We start from the raw sequence: 17,992 nt of genomic DNA on the forward strand, positions 1-17,992 counted from the left end.
CTTGAGGGAATGGAGATTCCCACATGACTCAGGAATTTGACTGAAATTGTTTAACACATTTAGGAGTTATATAGGAGAGACCGGTACAAACTGCAGCATACTCATGTCTGTCTGCCTTTGGAAGTCAGATTAAAGGTGACAAAGAAAAAAATTTAATCAAAAGCTAATATTTTCTTGCCAAGCAGTAGATCTTTGAAGTTCTCAGATTTTTGTACCAACTAGTAACAAAAACACATCTTTTTCTTTGCCTTTCCATAGAAACACTTCATCGTCCTGGTATTATCAGTTTAAAAATCTCATCCCATAACTTTTTTTATTTGATACTGTACATATTAAAAGACAAACTGCCTTTCTATGCAAGATGAAGGTTAGCCAAAATTTTATACTGCTCTTTCTCTATCACAAATGATAAACTGAGACAGAGTGATAATAGATAATAAAGTTTATCTGTTTCCTGTTATAACAGTGTTTATTTGATACTGTTAAATATTAAAAGACAAACTGCCTTTCTATGTAAGATGAAGGTTAGCCAAACTTTTATACTGCTCTTTCTCTGTCACAGATGAGAAACTGACACAGTGATAATAGATAATAAAGTTTATCTGTTTCCTGTTATAACAGTCTTGCTGCTCTTTAGTTACAGACAGAAATGCGTTGGTTTGCTCATTAATAGAAAATTCTGAGTCAGAGATGGGCAGATCAATCCTCCTCACTCTTGAAATATCAGCACCTAATGAGGAAACCAACCAAGTTTTGCTAAAAATTATGAGTGTGGCCAAGCTTAAAAAAAACCCCACATCAACCACATGAAGTAGACATGCAGACACAGAAAATTATTCTACTGCTTTGTTGCAAAGGTGGACTGAAAAGTGCAAAGGCTGTGGCCTCATTACAGGAGCTCATTCTAATTTCCATCAACTTCATGTAAGGCTGAAGAACTACGAACATACATCTTTTGCAAAAGATGCTAGTTATGGATACAAATTACATCTCAAAATGTAATTTTGAATATATATATGGAAGCTGTTAAAAGGTTAAAAATGACAATACCCATTGAAAAGAGGAACAGCAACAATATTTTTTAAATATTTTAAAGAAACAGACTGGAGAAAATGCTATGGAAGTGTTGCTAGGCTCAGTACAGAAAGTGCTCTTTTCCCTCAGTTCACAATAAGCATGAAAATGCCACAGCATTTTTCTGTGTTTGTTTAAAATTTGTGATTGTTTGTCTCACTGCTTTGGGGGAACAAAAAAATAACTCACCTGGAGCAGTGGGATTCCCACTCAGAGCTCTCAGTGTTCAGGTGTTAGATAACATTTCCTCTCCTTTCTCTGATAACTTAAAATACTGCCTTAAAGGCTGTAAATTTCTGCTGACCTTTTTCCCTATGAAAAGCTGGATTTTCTTTTCACTGAAGCACACTTTCCTTGGAAATGTGTGGAACAGGGGAGGGAAAGAACATATAAAATCCTTATGGAAAATATTTTGGATTTAGACAAATTATCCTTAACTGGGTAGTTTTCATGGTGATGGTGAGGGAAAAGATCAAAACGTTCTTCTCTAATAAGTGTATTCAGAAATTCATGGCTACAATTCTGTTGAAACAAATGGGGGAGGATAAAGTTTATCACTTTCCAACAAGATGGACTATCTGCACATCTCAGCTTTCTTCCCTGCTTATCTGGGGACAAGGTATCTTGAAGATCAACTAGCAGTGATGAGAAGGAAAATTAATGAGAGAATTAATGCTCTCTATGTGCTGAGACAAATTTCATTGATATCACATCATGCTGGCCCAATTGCTTGGGATGTTGGGTTTTAATCCACATGCTGTTTCTTCCTGCAACCCTTTCCTTCAACTTCTGCCTTTTGGAGTTTTTTATAAACATAGAGAACTGTGTAATGGGCACCCATCCTGATGGAGACATTTGTTACAACTTAAAGGAATGAATTATTAATACTCCAGAAGGGCTGCATTTCTCTTTTTGTGTAATATCCACCTGTATTCAGCTGAGTTGGGATAATCCCCACAGAAAGTTATCCTGAAGATTTTCCAGGTGACCACAAGCCAGTCTGCTGTTCACAGATGCTTCCAGGCCTTGCTCTTCAGGGGATGTTCTTACCTTTGGTGAATACTTTTTCAGATACAAATTTACTGACTGTGAAGTCCCATCTCCTCAAGAGTTTTTAGTCTTTTAAAGAAGCACCCATTTAACTGTCCAGGACTGAATATTGGTATCAGCACCTTCTTATAATAAATCAGCATCCAAGAGCCAGGCAAGAGCAGCAGCACACAGCAGAAAGAATCAGAACATCAGCACTGAGAATCAGTGCTGATTCATAACAAAAAATCAAACAAAAATAACAAGTCCAAGGAAAAATAAATTTCTCCTGTCTGCTGTTAACTCTGTTCTCTCCCAGCTATGTTCTGCAGCTTTCCCTGGCAGGACTGACCAGCCACTCCTCTCTCACATGCAGCCCTGAATGCCTCTGCCAGAGGCAAGGTCAGGAAGGGCAAGCTCTGCTTCTGGATCAGCCCACAGATCACAGCAGCTCTTGCATGGCCATGTGAAGGAGGAAGAACTCCATAGGAGGTCAAGCTGGGGGGGATTTACCACTAAAAAAAAACCCACTTTGATCCAAGCTGAGTTTAAAGGACAAGGGGGGGGGGGGGGGGAAAAAAGAAAAAAAAAAAAAGGTAGCCATGTGAAGGGGAAGAACTCTGTGGGAGGTCAAGCTGGGGGGGATTTATCACTAAAAAACCCCACTTTCTTCCAAGCTGAGTTTAAAGGACAAGAGAGGGGGGGAAATAAAATAAAAGGAGATACCACTTGTCCAAGTGGGTCATTACTGACACTCCCCAACTCTGGGATCCTCCACTCCTGGCCTGTACTTGTCCCCTGATGATGTGGCCAGTTTGAACCAGTAGCCAGCAACAGCAATACAGTACACAACACACATGCAATACGAGATGTGTTGCAACATGGGGACGAAAGAGAGCAGCCCAGATTATATTTAACATCCCTAAAACTGATTTTTTCCTTCCTTCACTCCAGGGCCAGCACAGGAATAGAGTGTTTGTGGTGTCAGGACAGCCTCACAAACCGATTTTTTCCTTCCTTCCTTCACTCCAGGGCCAGCACAGGAATAGAGTGTTTGTGGTGTCAGGACAGCCTCAGAACCACTCACAACCATCACCTCACCTGAAGGCAGCTGCCACTTTTGCTCTGACTCTGTCAGGGATCTGCAAGATTCCTCTTCCTTCTTGACATGAGGTTAGACATGAACTTAGGGCTTAGGTAACTCTTACATTACCAGCAATAATCCCATCACAGTACACTCTACCCTTTCACACCTTCTCCTAGCATGAGCTTTTGCTCTAGTAACCTTTCTAGGACCTGTTCTAGAAACAAAACTTGGCATATATGACCTTTATAAAATTCATCCTATTTAAAAGAAATACCATTTAGAAAACCTGCCTTGATGAGGGGTTCTTTTGCATGGCAGTAGCCAGTTGGTCAGCTGTTACTGGTTGTCTGCCCTGCAGTCTGTTGACAGACCACAAAAGTTCCAGATTTTCACCTCAGGTACATCTGACCATATTCCTCCTCCTCCATTTCCATTCAGTTTAACAAGCCTGGAGCAACCAGGCACACATCCCAAATAACAAACTGCTTGAAGACTGTGATGGAACCCCCAAGAACATCTTTCTTTGGAAGACAATTCAGAGTGGTTAACTAACATCACTCAACCACCAAGTTCACCAACAAAAATTGCTTATTTTCCCTATGGTCATTTTTCCTCACCAGCTTCCTTGCCGCAGCTGGACACAGTTGAAGGACCAGTTTGGCTGTGAGAAGGGAAAGACAAGGTTATAAACATACAGACCTCAGTATCTCCTCACCTTCAAGGCTTTCACAGCCTGCGATCCAGAGTAATCAAATTCCCCTGCCTGACCAATGGACAGACCCCCGGATCCCAGAATGAGAACTTTGGAGACCTGCAAGTGTCAAATGGCATGAAAACAATCAGTCCCAGTGTGGTGGATGTTGAAATGAACAGAGGCTGTGCAGCACTGAACAGTCTTAAATTACAGAACATGAGCTTTCATAAAAGGAGTTGCTTTCAAAATCACCCCAGTTTTACTTCTTAAAGTATTTCTACTGGAATTCTCCCATATATCTCCATTTAGAGAAACATGTGACTCACGGACAGAACATACAATAAACATGTTAATTGTATCATGTGCTTATTGACAACAATGCCTCACTTTGGCTACCCACAAAATCCTGCTGCCTTTAAGACAGCCAACTGTATGAAATTCAGCTCACGTCAGGAATTTCAGACTTATTTGCTAAGCAACCAAGCACCAACATTATACTGCTGGCATGAAATCTCCTGGCCAGATTATCCCAGGGCACCTCATTATACTGCTATGAGAGTACCTCTCTCAGGAGAGCTGCAAAGAAAATACATGAAACATCAGAACTTAAAAACTCTTTCAATGAAAAGAGTTAATAACACAAGAGAGGCCGGATGACTGTGAGATAAGCAGCTGTCAGGACTTTTATAAGAGAAGCCTCCTTTGACTTCCATGTGCTATTTCATTCTGTGGGTTCAGTAGGAATTAACTTGCTCCCAGCTTCACTGACAGGCATGAAAATATCTGTACACTGACCTCCACTCTAGAAGCTGTCACTCCAGCCTTGGGAAGGACCGAGGGAATGGTGGTGCCTTTCCCTCTCTTAACCAGGGAAATAAATGAATCAAATAGGAACTAGGAAAAACAAACACATGTATTTACTGCCAAAGCTGAACTCAATATATACCAAGCAAAGAAGGAAAAACCAGGCCATTTGTGAATTCATGCAATCAGCTCTGCTCTGCTGCCTTCAGCAGGCAGATTTACACCATCTCAGAAGAGGAAATCATTATTTGAAATTTATATAACAACTTTGACATATCTGACGAAGCTGCATTCAAGAAAGTGAGGTCATAATCAGGAAGAAAACACACATCAATCACGTCTGTGTGCTCTGTTTCTCTGTGGCTGCCAGCACAAGCAGTGAACGTGCACCAAAAGCTAAAACACAGAGGAGCATACACTGAACCAGCTCAGGGAACCATCTGGAATGGTGCCTGCTAGAGGGCAGGGCTCTGAGCAGGGATAGCTAAACATCAGTTGTGCAAAATTACCTGTGCAAGGAGCACGGATGGGTCCTGCAAGCTTATCAGGATAGCTATGTTATCAAACCATCCCAGCAGTGGGAGTACACAGACTTGGAGAAAAAACACAGCTGAGTTTTTTGGGTTCTCTGATATACACTAGTCAATCAGGTTGCTATGAAAGTTCCTGATATCAAGAGATTTACTTGCAGATTTAATCAACATCATCAAATTAAGATTAACATAAGCATTTCTAGGTATTCTTCCATCTTTGTCTCTCAGGAAATGCTAAATAGTTTATTTATGTTCAGACATGCTTCTTCTGCCTTCCACATCCCCTGATGCTGCTTAGTCATATTCTGTGACTATGCAACCAGTTGTTACAAAATTTGTGTGAAGTCACAGATGGGGGATTAAAATTTCATTTCACTTAGGAGAACCGGAGTGAGGAAGTATGAATCCATTTACATAACTCTACAGTAATTATAAAATTTGAAAGTGGAACTAAAGTATATTAGAAAGTTAATGATTTTATTACAAAGCATCTGGCTAGTATTTTTTACATTTAAGATAAAATCCTATTCCTTTTGCAGTCTCTTTTGCAAGAGATTTCAGCCTGTTCCTGCAAAGGCTTAAGCACTTTAGTAACTTCCAACACAGATAATCCCACCAGGACTCAATACATACACATCATATGAATGGAATCACTGATCCAAAGCACTAGGAAGTCAATAGACCTCTTGCTGCTGATTGTAATTAGCTCCAGATCAAGCTAAGCAGACACAAACCTATGCATGACTGGGCCCTTTGCTGGGATCCTGACACTTCCAGACCCAAGATTTAGGACCACCATCAACTGGTACAGCAGCTGATAAACGCCTGCACTCACAAGGCCATCAGAAAGCAAGCCCAGGTCAGCCCCCATACATTACCTCTGTGTCCCTGGGCCCAGGATTTGCATCTGGATAGAACTGCACTGTGAAAATCGATCTGCTCTCATGCATAATTCCCTGCAGGAATAAAAGTGACTCTCTTAGACACCTCCTGACAAGCAAGTGAACAGAAAGCCACACTTTATCCCTGCAAGCACTGAAGGCCAAAGGACTGATGTGTTTCTAGGGGCTGTCCAATTGACACCCATTTAATTCCCAGTCTCTTGTTGTGTTGTTAACTCTGCAGGGCCTGGGCAAGCCTCAGCTGTCCATGGACTGGGGGGGCACAGTGGAGACAGAGCTTTCACTGCAACACCAAACATTGATAAGTGTCACATTCATATTTTCTGGAAAATCCCTTCGCCCAGGATTTTTCTCCTGAGAAGCCTCAGATAAAAGGAAAACAATTATCTGATTTACTTCTCCTGTGTTTTGCTCCTTTGGAATGCGTTTGGAGATTGTGAATTGTTTTGTCTCATTGGCCAATCAGGGCCAAGCTGTGTTGGGACTCTGGAGAGAGTCACGAGTTTTCATTATTATCTTTTTAGCCTTTTGTCAGTATCCTTTCTGTATTCTTTAGTATAGTATTCTTTAATATAATATAGTTTAATAAAACAATAAATTAGCCTTCTAAGAACATGGAGTCAGATTCATCCCTTCTTCCTGCCACAAGGGTACACACAAATAAAATAGATAAGCTGTAAGCATCTGACAGAGCAGCTACACAGGGCTCCCTGCACACACAGGGCAGAGAAGAAAAACATACCTGGCAAGAAAAGACAAGGCTGTTATGGAATGAATGGTTTAACCATGCCAAGCTGATTGGTTCTGTCATAGAAAAAATGTTGGTCACACTCCTGATTTCCATAATTCATTTTAAATGCTGACACAGGGCCTTGATTTCTGCCCAGGGCTGGGCAGAGTAATGAAGGGGACCACTGTTGTGGACAAACAACAGCTATGAAGGACTTAAACTGAGTTTGGAGACACTGTTTGTAGTTTCAGTTGGAGCCAGGAAAAAATGATTTATCATTTGAGTGGTCTGATAGCACCAAGAAGCAAGATCCACTGGGAGAGCACGCCATAGGTGTCACTGCTCATGGTCCCCAATTCCAGACAGGGGTAGAGAAGTTCCTCAAGAGGAAATTCAGGGAAAAGCAGCCCTGATACAACACCTGCTTCCCCTTAGGACAACGGAGCCCAAACAGCCTCACATAGAGCCACAGTGCCATCCAGAGCTTCAGGGTGGGATGCCAGGATAGGACAGGGATGAGAGATGAGCTACTGATCACAACATTGTGCCATGAATTTCTGCTCTCAGAGTAAAGAATTCCATCAGTCACATTTTCCCTGAATGCTCATGTTCGTTATAGTTACATGTAAATGCATGCAAAACTTTTCTGAAATGTAAAAATTTTAAAAATTATTTAAAAACTTACAAAAATGTTCACTCCATGCCTTGTCAGTATTTGGAAACCTGTGCTGGCCCTGCCCAGCTGTGATAGGTCAGGTCAGCCCCAATAAATGCTTTTTCCTTTTCAAGCTGAGGAATGCAGCTAACTGCACACGACAGAGTGTCCAGCCCTGACCCTGTTTTTGCATGCAAAACCAACACAGTCCTTGTCCCTCTCTGTCTGTGAAGGTTTAGGAGACTGTTGCTGCTTTGGGGTTCACAGAAATGGCTTTTTAGCTCACATGAAAGAACATCATTCTACTAGATCCATAAGACTCCTGCCCAACCTTACCACCTTTGTCTGCAAATTCCAGCTAAAGCAAACATGAAAGGCCTGGAAAGAATGGGTTTAGTTTGCCAACACAGTGAAAACAAACTCATTTCAAAAATTGAGCTGAACAGCTGTAAATTTTTTTGCATCTATGTTTTGTTTGGTAAAATTTGTCTATGTTTAGATACCTTTCTGTGTTTAGATATCCTTCCATAAGGATAAAGAAAACAGCAAATGACAAACCAAACTTATTCCATAACTATCAGATGGGTAGCTCAGAACAGCATTGTTCAATCTGCCAGACTTTATATTGAGCATTCATACAAAAAAAGAGAGAGGCATATTTCCATGAAGGAAACTGCTTTTGAAAATACCTTCTTTTCATTGATTTCCTGATAACTAACAAGATTTTACAAACTTGCACAACATTAGGCATCATGGAAAAGATTTGATGTGGGCAATTAGAGGCCTGAGAACTCTAACATGGATGTCACAGGAGGTGAAATAGAGGCTTCCCTGTGCAGACCTCACCTCATTGGTTTGGTCATTGGCATTCACAAAGAGAGGCTTCCAGCCAGGAGGGAGGGAGGAGCCATCGATGGCATAGCCGTGGTTCTGAGCTGTGATGACAGCCTGGCCACTCACTGTGTTCAGGACAGCCTGGTTCTGGCCTCTGGAAGAAAAAGGGATCAGAAGTGCCAGATGAGCTCAAGTGACACAATTAGGAGGAGCTGATAACTGTGGGGCTGTGCATAACAGTTCAATAGTAGCAGTAAAATATTGGCAGCCAATCTCAAAATTATAAACCCTAGGAGAAACTTTGCTATTCTTCAGCTTGATAGGGATAAATTACATCATACTTTCAAAAAACACTCAAAAAAAAGCAGAGCATCACATAGCAGTTGTCCTGGATTGAAAGATAATGTGTGTATTCTCTTTCCCTTCTGTCAGAGGTGGGGCAGTTCTCTTCTGTTCATTGGGAAGTTTTCTTTATCTCTCCCACAGCCAATCCTCCCTCCAGGAGATCTCTCCTGTTCATGGCCACTGAGTGTCCCTGCATGGCTGATCAAATTCCATCATCCCACTGGGAGATGCTCTGCCCAGGGGAGGAGTCAAGAATTCCTACCTGGATACAATCTGACACTGGGAACACCACAGCAGCCTTTGCCCACTGCATTCCCACAGGAGCAGCTTTCTTCTCCACTGCATTCCCAGAGGAAGACCAGGCCCATCTCCAGCAGCCCTGGAGCTTCAGAGGAAAACTCCCCCCTTGTGCAGGATCCCTGCTCCAGCAGAACCACAGCTGGCACTGCAGGAGGGCTGAGCCACCATGGAATGGGACTGTGCCACCACCCTGAAACACAGGGAGTCAGGGCCTATTCTGACTCTGTCAGTGTTGGGGTTTTTTTGTTGTTTGTACTATTTCATTTGTATTTTTAATTTTCCTAGTAAAGAACTGTTATTTTTACTCCCATATCTTTGCCTGAGAGCCCCTTGGTTTCAAAACTATAACTCAGAGGGAGGGAATTTACATTTTCCATTTCAGGGGAGGCTTCTGCCTTCCTTAGCACCTGTCTTTTCAAACCAAGACAGCAGTTTAAATGAAAGGCAAGGAGAATGGCCGGGATGAAGGACCAGTCTTACTTAGATGCCAGCTCCCCCTAAGACAGTTCAGCAGCAGAGCCCTGCTGTTCCATAGCCCTTCCCAATGCTGAGCTGCTCTGTCTCGGAAGAAGAGCTGCCTCACCTGTTGGCCATCTGCATCTTGTAGGAAGTAGCTCCAGCTGCTATCCCAGTGATTAGATGCCCCATGCTAATTCCAAACAAGGGCTCTGGGCGATTGCTCTCCAGCACCTAAAACAAAAAGGTGTTCAACAGGTAATGGAGTGTCCTCTGTCCAGCAATTCCAGCATAAACCATGCCAGTTCCCCCTCAGACTTGGGAAAAGCTCAATGCCAGAGTGGCAACGACCTATGAAGGAAAGTTTCCTCCTTTCCTCTGGTTCAGAGAGAAGCCTTCGAGCACAGCTTGGTGTCAGACTACTCACAGGGAATAAGCAATGACACTGAATTACAGACATTTGGTGGCATTATTCCAAGTGGGAGCTCTGAAACCAATGCTGTTCTTTCCTAAGGTCACAGAAGACCTGAAAGAGTACAGGGTACTTCAAGGCACTGGCATGGTAATTGTGGTCACCATGTTTGTCATGTATGGTTCCCCAAGGTCTATAAAGCCTTGTAGTAACTATTGGGCTGGAGACAAATCCCACCAGACCAACACGAGGAATATTCCAGGCAGCCGAAATGTCTGAACAACAGTTGGCCCATAACAGGTTAGTACAACTGCTACTTCAAGCACTTGGAAAAAAGGCAAATTAAAAAGCATAATCAGCCTGTAGTGATATAAACTGTACCTTTCTGACATTCTGAATCACTTCCTGGGCCATCATGGGATCCCCTGGACCTCCAGAAATTATGAGTCCATCATAATCCATGCCAGTGAAATCATGGTCCCATGGAACCAAGTGCACCTCTGCACCTCGCTAATAAATAAAGAAATAAAGGGAGTAAAGGAGTAAGAAATTGAGGAAGGAAACAAATGAAATTTTCTAAGGATGTTCTTCTTATGCTCTCATGTCCCAGAACCTGAGTTTGTATTTCAGTCATCAGTTATCTCCTTTTCCCATGAACAGCTTTTCTCCACTATCTGACCATATTACTTTCACAAAACTGGCAGACTTGGCCCCCCTGGAGCCACCTCAGTGCTTGTCAAGTGAAATTCACTGATGAAATCAAAACTTACTGATGGAAAGCAAAACAGGTGTGTATGTGCACACGTAACATATGTTCACTTTTACACAGTGCGTTCACCCTAACTGCTAAATTAGGGCTTCACAGCTTGGTTCTGTGACATGCCAGAAGTAGTCCTACACATCAAAACTGGCACAAACATCCACATTAATTAAAAAACTGAATCAGGGAAATCCTGTGCATCTAGAGAATATGAGGACATTGCCTTCTGTCCTCCTGTGTGGCTAAAGAAGCAAGAACTGCTACATTACTGTGCTAAAAACAGGAAAAGCTTTCCACAGAATTCTGGAATCAAAGAATAACTTGTGATGCATGAGCCTCATGAGGTCATCAGGTCCAATCCCTGCACAAAGCAGGGGTAATTTCCACTTTAAGGCAGGTTGCTGAGGGCCTGGGGAGGCTGTGTTTTTAATATCTCCAATGATGAACATTCCACAAGTACTTTGGGCCTGTTTCAACCATTCACCACCATCACTGCACTCCCCCGCCTTTAATTGTTTTTAACAGTGTTGGGTTGACCTTTCTTCATTGTTCTTTAGAGAAATTGTGTCTCATTTTTTGAAAACCCATCTTTTGGGGTTCTTTCCATGGCTGAGAGGCTGCTGTAGAGATCCTCTTATCCCCTCAATATACAGTTCCAAGTGCAAAAAAACATTTCCCAGTGTATAAAAATCCTAAAAATTGTGCCTTACTTCAGGAGGACAACTAACTTTAAAATGCATGTGTCCAGGTGGGAGGAAGGCTTGTGAGTACAGGTGAGGCTCTTGCCAAAGCCAAACAAGTGACATCAAGCACTGACCCACCTTTACCAGCAGACGGATAATGTTGTGCTTCAACCCACAGTCAACAGCTACAACTTTAATGGGATTCCCTCTGCCATAAATCTTGACTTCCTACAAAAAGACAGACCATGTTGTAAATGACAGATCATGACCTCAAAGCGCAGAGAAGATGGGCAGCAGAATAACTTTTCACCAATGTGGAGCAACTGGTACTTAATTTATGTGGAAATCTCCAGGAATACTGCAGACATTAGTGCTTCCTTCATCTTTCTGTGAAAGTAGAAGTTATAATGCTGTTTCATATACTGCTGATTACAGTGATACCTTAGATTTTAGGGGTTTTTTGTTCTGTTTTAGTGTGCAACTTTAGCTTTATATTAAGTGTTACTAGGATCTTCCCACAGGGTGGTGAAGACAAAACAATACTGTTCTAGCTGGAGACTCAAGGAAAATCTCTTCAGGCCCAAAAAGAAAAAAGAGGAGGGCGGGCAAGCAAGCAAGGAGGATGCAACTTCATAATTTGCAGCTATTAATTGGACAGCTAATTCCTATATGCCAATGGAGTAAAACTTATAAAATGTGAGATCTTGCGACCCTCTTTTGCTTCCATCTTGGAGCCATCCGAGCAGAATGTGCCAGGGTGTGGCCTTTGAAGGCACTTGAATAAAAATCCTCTTTATTCCTCTTAACTCTGTCTAGCCTCTGTTCCAGCTCCTTGAGGCATCAACAGCAGTAATGCAATTCCCAAGCAATCACTCATTTCCATAGCTCATGACAAGCTTTTTTGCTGTGTGTCACCTCATTAGCAGTGAAGCAAAAAGCCAGTTCTCACAGATTACTGCAGCCCAAGAGAAACAGGCCCGTTAATTCCCACATGCAAATGGACTAAAACTTTTAAAATTGTGAGATCTCATGACCCTCTTTTGATTCCATCTTGGAGCCATCTGGACAGAGTGTGCCAGGGTGTGGCCTTTGAAAGCACTTCAATAAAAATCCACTTTATTCCTCTTAACTCTGTCTAGCCTCTGTTCCAGCTCCTTGAGGCATCAACAGCAGTAATGCAATTCCCAAGCAATCACTCATTTCCATAGCTCATGACAAGCTTTTTTGCTGTGTGTCACCTCATTAGCAGTGAAGCAAAAAGCCAGTTCTCACAGATTACTGCAGCCCAAGAGAAACAGGCCAGACACCAGTGAGAGATTCCCAGCTGAAGTGCAGTCATCCTGCTGATGCCAGTGGAGCAAAGCTACAGATCCATCACGTGAAACACCACCACCAACCCTCCAGTCCCAGTCAGACCAAAGCCCAGCACAGCTGGGGACAGCTGTGAGTTGTCACCGTGATATTTTCTGAAAAACCTCTTTGCCCAGGATACTTCTACTGGGAAGGTGAGAAGCCTCAGAGGAAAATTAAAACAATAATTATCTCGTTTTGCTGCTCCTGTGTTTTGCTGCTTTGAAATGTGGTCTGGAGATTGTTTATCCAACAGGTAGTTGTTTCATGTGAATTGTTTTTATTTAATGACCAATCACAGTCCAACTGTGTCAGACTCTGAGGAGTCAGTCACGAGTTTTCTTTGTCATTCTTGTTAAGCCTTCTGTCTATATCTAATTCTTTAATATAGTTTAGTATAGTATTCTTTAATATTATATAATATCATAAAATGATAAATTAACTTTCTAAGAACATGGAGTCAGATTCAATCATTCCTCCTTCGTCCTGAGGACCCCAGAAACTGCCACAGTGAGTGACCTTCTGTGCACAATGGCACTACAGACCAGGCCAGGCCTGCCACCAGGCGTGTTTGTAAGGACCTGGCAGTTTTATCTCACCACTTCTCCTCTTTCAGCTGCTGTTCCTTAACCCATCGCACAAAATAAATTGTCACCAGTCCCAAATCTGGACCATCATGCTTTGTGCACCCAGTTACCTACTGGTCACAGCCAGAATGAGAGAAAGGGAAGTCAAACCAATGTATGTTATGTGACCTTGGTACTGTGCCACTGTCAGACAGCTCTAGCACTAATGTGAAGTTATTTATGGACAGCTTCTTTCTGAAGCTTGCTGAATTATTTTACTGGCTACATGACTGGAGGTAGCAGTTATCGATGTTATTCATCAATAAGCACATAAGGCTGCCTTCTTCCTCCTAAAAACAAACTCTGTGGTTACCTTCAGTTACACTCAGCTTCTGAAAGCTGATATTGACAAATGTATTTTGCCCAAAGTGGCTTTTCTCTTGGGCATCATGGAAAAACCAAGTTGTTGTGGTTTTTTCCCCTCTTTTACACCAAGTAAAACTTACTTCCCTTTTAATCAGCTTCCTTGGCATCTGTAGTTCACATCTGAAGCTCCTTATGAGAAGATACTAAAATCTGTGTCAAATATGGCTGATGAAGGGTGACAAACTGAATTTTTTTAAAGCAGAAATACAGCCAGCCAGAAGGAAAGACATTCCCTCAGCATATAATTCAAGATGAAGCGATATGCAAATGAGCCAAACTTATATCTGTATGAAAAACTCATGACCACAAGGCTTCAAGCTGCCACACATGAATCCCCAATGGTCCCATCCCTGAGGATGTGACTCAGCCTAAGCCAGCAGTGTTAATACAGAATGGAGATTTTTGTATGGGAACACACCTTGTAGCTCACAGTACATAATCAGATGGCAAAGTATCCTACAATCCTTTTACAGAATGAGTAGAATCATCCTGAACCTGGGTCCTGTTAGATCACTTCAGGCTTCTGATAAGAAGCTGTGCCTGACAACATCAATGGTACCTTCACAGTTACTGATACACAGGTGGGTCCAGGTTCCAACAGTCCACAGTGGAACTGTAGCACTGCACAGGGATTTTATGGGTCCTCTACCTGCTGTCCTTCAAGCTTCTGCATGGTGGGTTTCAAAAACCCCAAGAAAATTAAGGTGTTCAGGTCTCACAGAAACTAGTTTAGTGTCCTGTGTCAGAGACCCCTAAGAAAAACTCAGTCCTTTTCAAAAGGGGCTTTTGAAGATCCCTCAATTTCTCACAATATCCATACTTTAAAAAATAACAAAATATCATGAAGCAAAGACCTCCTTCAAAGGTTCTCCTTAGCTGTTTCATGACCAGAGGGAGTTGTGGGGCAACACTACTTCAAGTACTTTAATTAACTTTACATTCAAAACTCCTCCTGCTCAAATTAATTAGCTATGTTACATTTCCTTCAGCAGCAAGGCTGATTTTAGATGTTGCTATCTCCACAACTCACTTGTCACACTCTGTCCTACAGAGACCTGACCTGTCCCCTGCATCTGGCCAAGGAACTAGACTGGGAGCTGGATCAGAGAGCTGTTAAAACAAATTCCTTCTAAAACCAGAGGGTTTCCCTCACCTGTTCACAGCACAGCCCATAAAAAATTGTCCCAGTCTGAAAGGATTATGTGGGAGGGATGCAAACCAGTGGTTAGGGAGAGTAAAAGCTCCTGCTGGTACTAGTGCTGAGAAAAAAAAGCAGTGCATGGACCTGCATGTGTGGAGAGATGTGACCTTTTAGCTTGGACTGGTTACCTGTCTCTCATCTGCTCTGTTACCCTGATGACCACTTGCACAAAAAAAAAAAATCTCCAAACAAGAGTGCTTGCAGAATAGTGGCAGTTTTCCACACTCCTTGCCCCGGGTAGACAATGTTAGCAAGCACAGTCTATATCACTAGCATTTAATCAAGGTGGCAGGGGGTGGGTAGGATATAATAAGAAAATCAATCATTCCTAGTGCACAATAGATAAGCAGATTCCAGATCATACTGTATGCTGATTTACATGAAAATCACCATTTGGCAGCAGATGGATTATCATGTCCAGTAATTACCAACATTAAACAGCTTACCTCATTTACAGCTTTATATGTGATGTTGTTTGTTAAGCCTATAAAATGAAGTTATAAACATAACGAGACCACCAAAGTGCTCTTAATCTTACTGTATCTCCCTTTAAGAAGCTATTTTTCAGCATCTCTACAGTAATTCTGTCTTAGTAATTGCAGAGTTTAGCATCAGCAATTTTACCTGTTTCTGAGATACACAAAACTGCTCCACTTGCACCTTGCAATCCTAGATCACAACCCCAGTAAGCAATTGCCACCCCTCTGTGTAGCACCAAGGCCCTGACTCAAAACACAGTGGAGGTGCTGGCATCATTTGGGGAGATCCCCCAAGGTGAGATGTGCAAGGCAGCCTTTATATTGCAGTGGCATCCCAGGGTGCCAGTTACCACTGTAGATCCAAACCTGGATGGGGAGTGCTTCAAACTCCCCCTTGCTCACTGACCACTCTGTTCAGGACTGCTTCTCACCCAACCATGAACACACTGGCTTGTGTGCAGAACAGTACACAAGCAACTATTTGCAGAGCTCTTCCTGAGCCTCACTGATCTTGAAGGAACTGCAAACACCACAGCAAGCATGGATTTTGCAAAAAGGACTCATACAACTTGGTTCTCACTTAATGGGATTAAGCACCCAGGGCACTTCTTATCCCCCAGTTAAATCCCCAAAGGGGGCACAATTTAAGACACTGGGACTTGCATTGGTACAAGAATAGTTACTATTTTTAGTATGGGCCTGGTTTCCTACATCCCTGTCACAGTTGAAACAACCACAATACACAGAGCATCACCACACAATTTCAGAAAGCTTCAGCCCATACAGAACAACACCTCACCACTTCAGAAGGCTTCAGGTATCTGCCTTTCTTGTTCTTCAGCCCAGCCTTTTATCCCCTCATGCTGATGCCCTGCCCCTGTGTCCCTCTGCCCCCTCACATGTGACAGTTGAAACAACCACAATACCCAGAGCATCACCACACAATTTCAGAAAGCTTCAGCCCATACAGAACAACACCTCACCACTTCAGAAGGCTTCAGGTATCTGCCTTTCTTGTTCTTCAGCCCAGCCTTTTATCCCCTCATGCTGATGCCCTGCCCCTGTGTCCCTCTGCCCCCTTTGGTGGTTGGTCAGTGCCCCTGGGCACTCCATGGCTCGTTGCTGTCAGTGCTGCTCACCTGCTGCTCACAGCTGCACCCACTGGGGGTGAGGCTGGGCCAGCCCCACACCAATCACCACAAACTGTGTGCCTGCACACCCCTATGATCTCTAACATTCTTCTCAGCTTGTAGTTGAACACAGTTTGCGTGCCCAGCTACCAAAGTAAAAACTTCACTGCAGTCTGTTCAGATCTATGGGCACAGCAGCTAATTTCAGTAATATTAGATATAGGGGATTCCTAATGTGGTCCAGTTTTGACATCTAGAAATCTCTTCTGGAATCACCCTAACAAAATTACACCTCAACACAGATTATCAAATGGTATTGTGATGCTTCCTAAAAATTTTTAAGGAAAGCAGCCGTTCTTTTTATGTTTGAAAAAATCCACCATATACCAGGTTTTCTTATTTTTTTTAAGGAAAGCAACCATTCTTTTTATTAATTCTTTTCATGTTTGAAAAAATCCACCATATACCAGGTCTAACTGTATCCCAAATATTTCTCTGTCTTTATAACAGACGATCCTCTGATCAGAGTGTGGTTCAGACCACATTCAGCTCAACACAAACCATTTTTTATCTCCAACACTACACCTCAGGAGCCACAGAGATATTGAGAAAACAGTCCAAAGGTCTAGAAAGGTGCATAGTTTAAAAAACGTCTCCAAATTGTTTGTTTAGAAAAACTGGTTGATCCCCAGAGCAAATGAGGAGCAGTTACTACCTGGAGTGTACCCCCAATATTTCTCTGTCTTTATAACACACAATCCTCTGATCAGTGTGGTTCAGACCACACTCAGCTCAACACAAACCATTTTTTATCTCCAACACTACACCTCAGGAGCCACAGAGATATTGAGAAAACAGTCCAAAGGTCTAGAAAGGTGCATAGTTTAAAAAACGTCTCCAAATTGTTTGTTTAGAAAAACTGGTTGATCCCCAGAGCAAATGAGGAGCAGTTACTACCTGGAGTGTAGAGCCCCAATACTATGCAAGAACTTCTCACCTTTGTTGAAACTTCTGCAATTAAGTTTTGCTTATTTGGGTCTACAAACTCCACGGGTTGACCTTCAAACTCAATCTTCCCAAGTACTGTGCCCTGTGGAAATACACCAGAAAAAACAAAGCATGAGCAAAGGAGAAGCTGTGAACACTGGGACGAGGTGTTGACAGGCCCAGCAACCAGAACAGCTGTTTAAATACGGGGTTTTGGCAGTTTATACCCATTTTTAGCATTTTCAGAAGTTTATGAGCCTTCCTTGGTATAAAAAAAAAATCTGTTTAAACCCCTTCCTTCAGGGGAGAGACATTATCAGCAGTAATATTTGTTAATAGGCAGTCTGGCAAGCTGTGTTGTGACATGAAATTGAGTTGTGTTCCAAGAACATCAGAATTCAGCCCCCCTCATAACTGTCACGTAGATCTGGGAGTTACCCACAAAGCAGTTGGAAGATTTTTTGGTTTTGGAAACCCACTGTGAGGTTTTCAGCTGCCTCCTGTGGACAGCTACAAGGCAGCAGAACTGGTGTTAAGGCAAAGCTATGTAGGAGG

The 17,992-nt window shown here is 42.5% G+C and overlaps 1 protein-coding gene across 7 annotated transcripts in view; it reads right to left on the reverse strand.

Moving 5' to 3' along the window:
* The window catches only part of CPS1 (carbamoyl-phosphate synthase 1), a 104,529-nt gene that overhangs the window by 62,696 nt on the left and 23,841 nt on the right, over positions 1–17,992 (reverse strand). For all 7 annotated transcript variants that reach the window (XM_039728672.1, XM_039728676.1, XM_039728670.1 and 4 more), the window contains 8 exons: positions 17,448–17,540; positions 11,437–11,526; positions 10,237–10,365; positions 9,571–9,677; positions 8,355–8,496; positions 6,100–6,177; positions 4,680–4,778; positions 3,906–4,001 (listed from right to left, as the gene is read on the reverse strand). In XM_039728672.1, coding sequence (XP_039584606.1) covers positions 3,906–4,001; positions 4,680–4,778; positions 6,100–6,177; positions 8,355–8,496; positions 9,571–9,677; positions 10,237–10,365; positions 11,437–11,526; positions 17,448–17,540 — 834 coding nt within the window. The remainder of the gene's footprint in view (positions 1–3,905; positions 4,002–4,679; positions 4,779–6,099; positions 6,178–8,354; positions 8,497–9,570; positions 9,678–10,236; positions 10,366–11,436; positions 11,527–17,447; positions 17,541–17,992) is intronic.

Source organism: Passer montanus, unplaced genomic scaffold, assembly GCF_014805655.1.
Source record: "Passer montanus isolate IOZ18808 unplaced genomic scaffold, ASM1480565v1 scaffold66, whole genome shotgun sequence".
Lineage (NCBI taxonomy): Eukaryota > Metazoa > Chordata > Aves > Passeriformes > Passeridae > Passer > Passer montanus.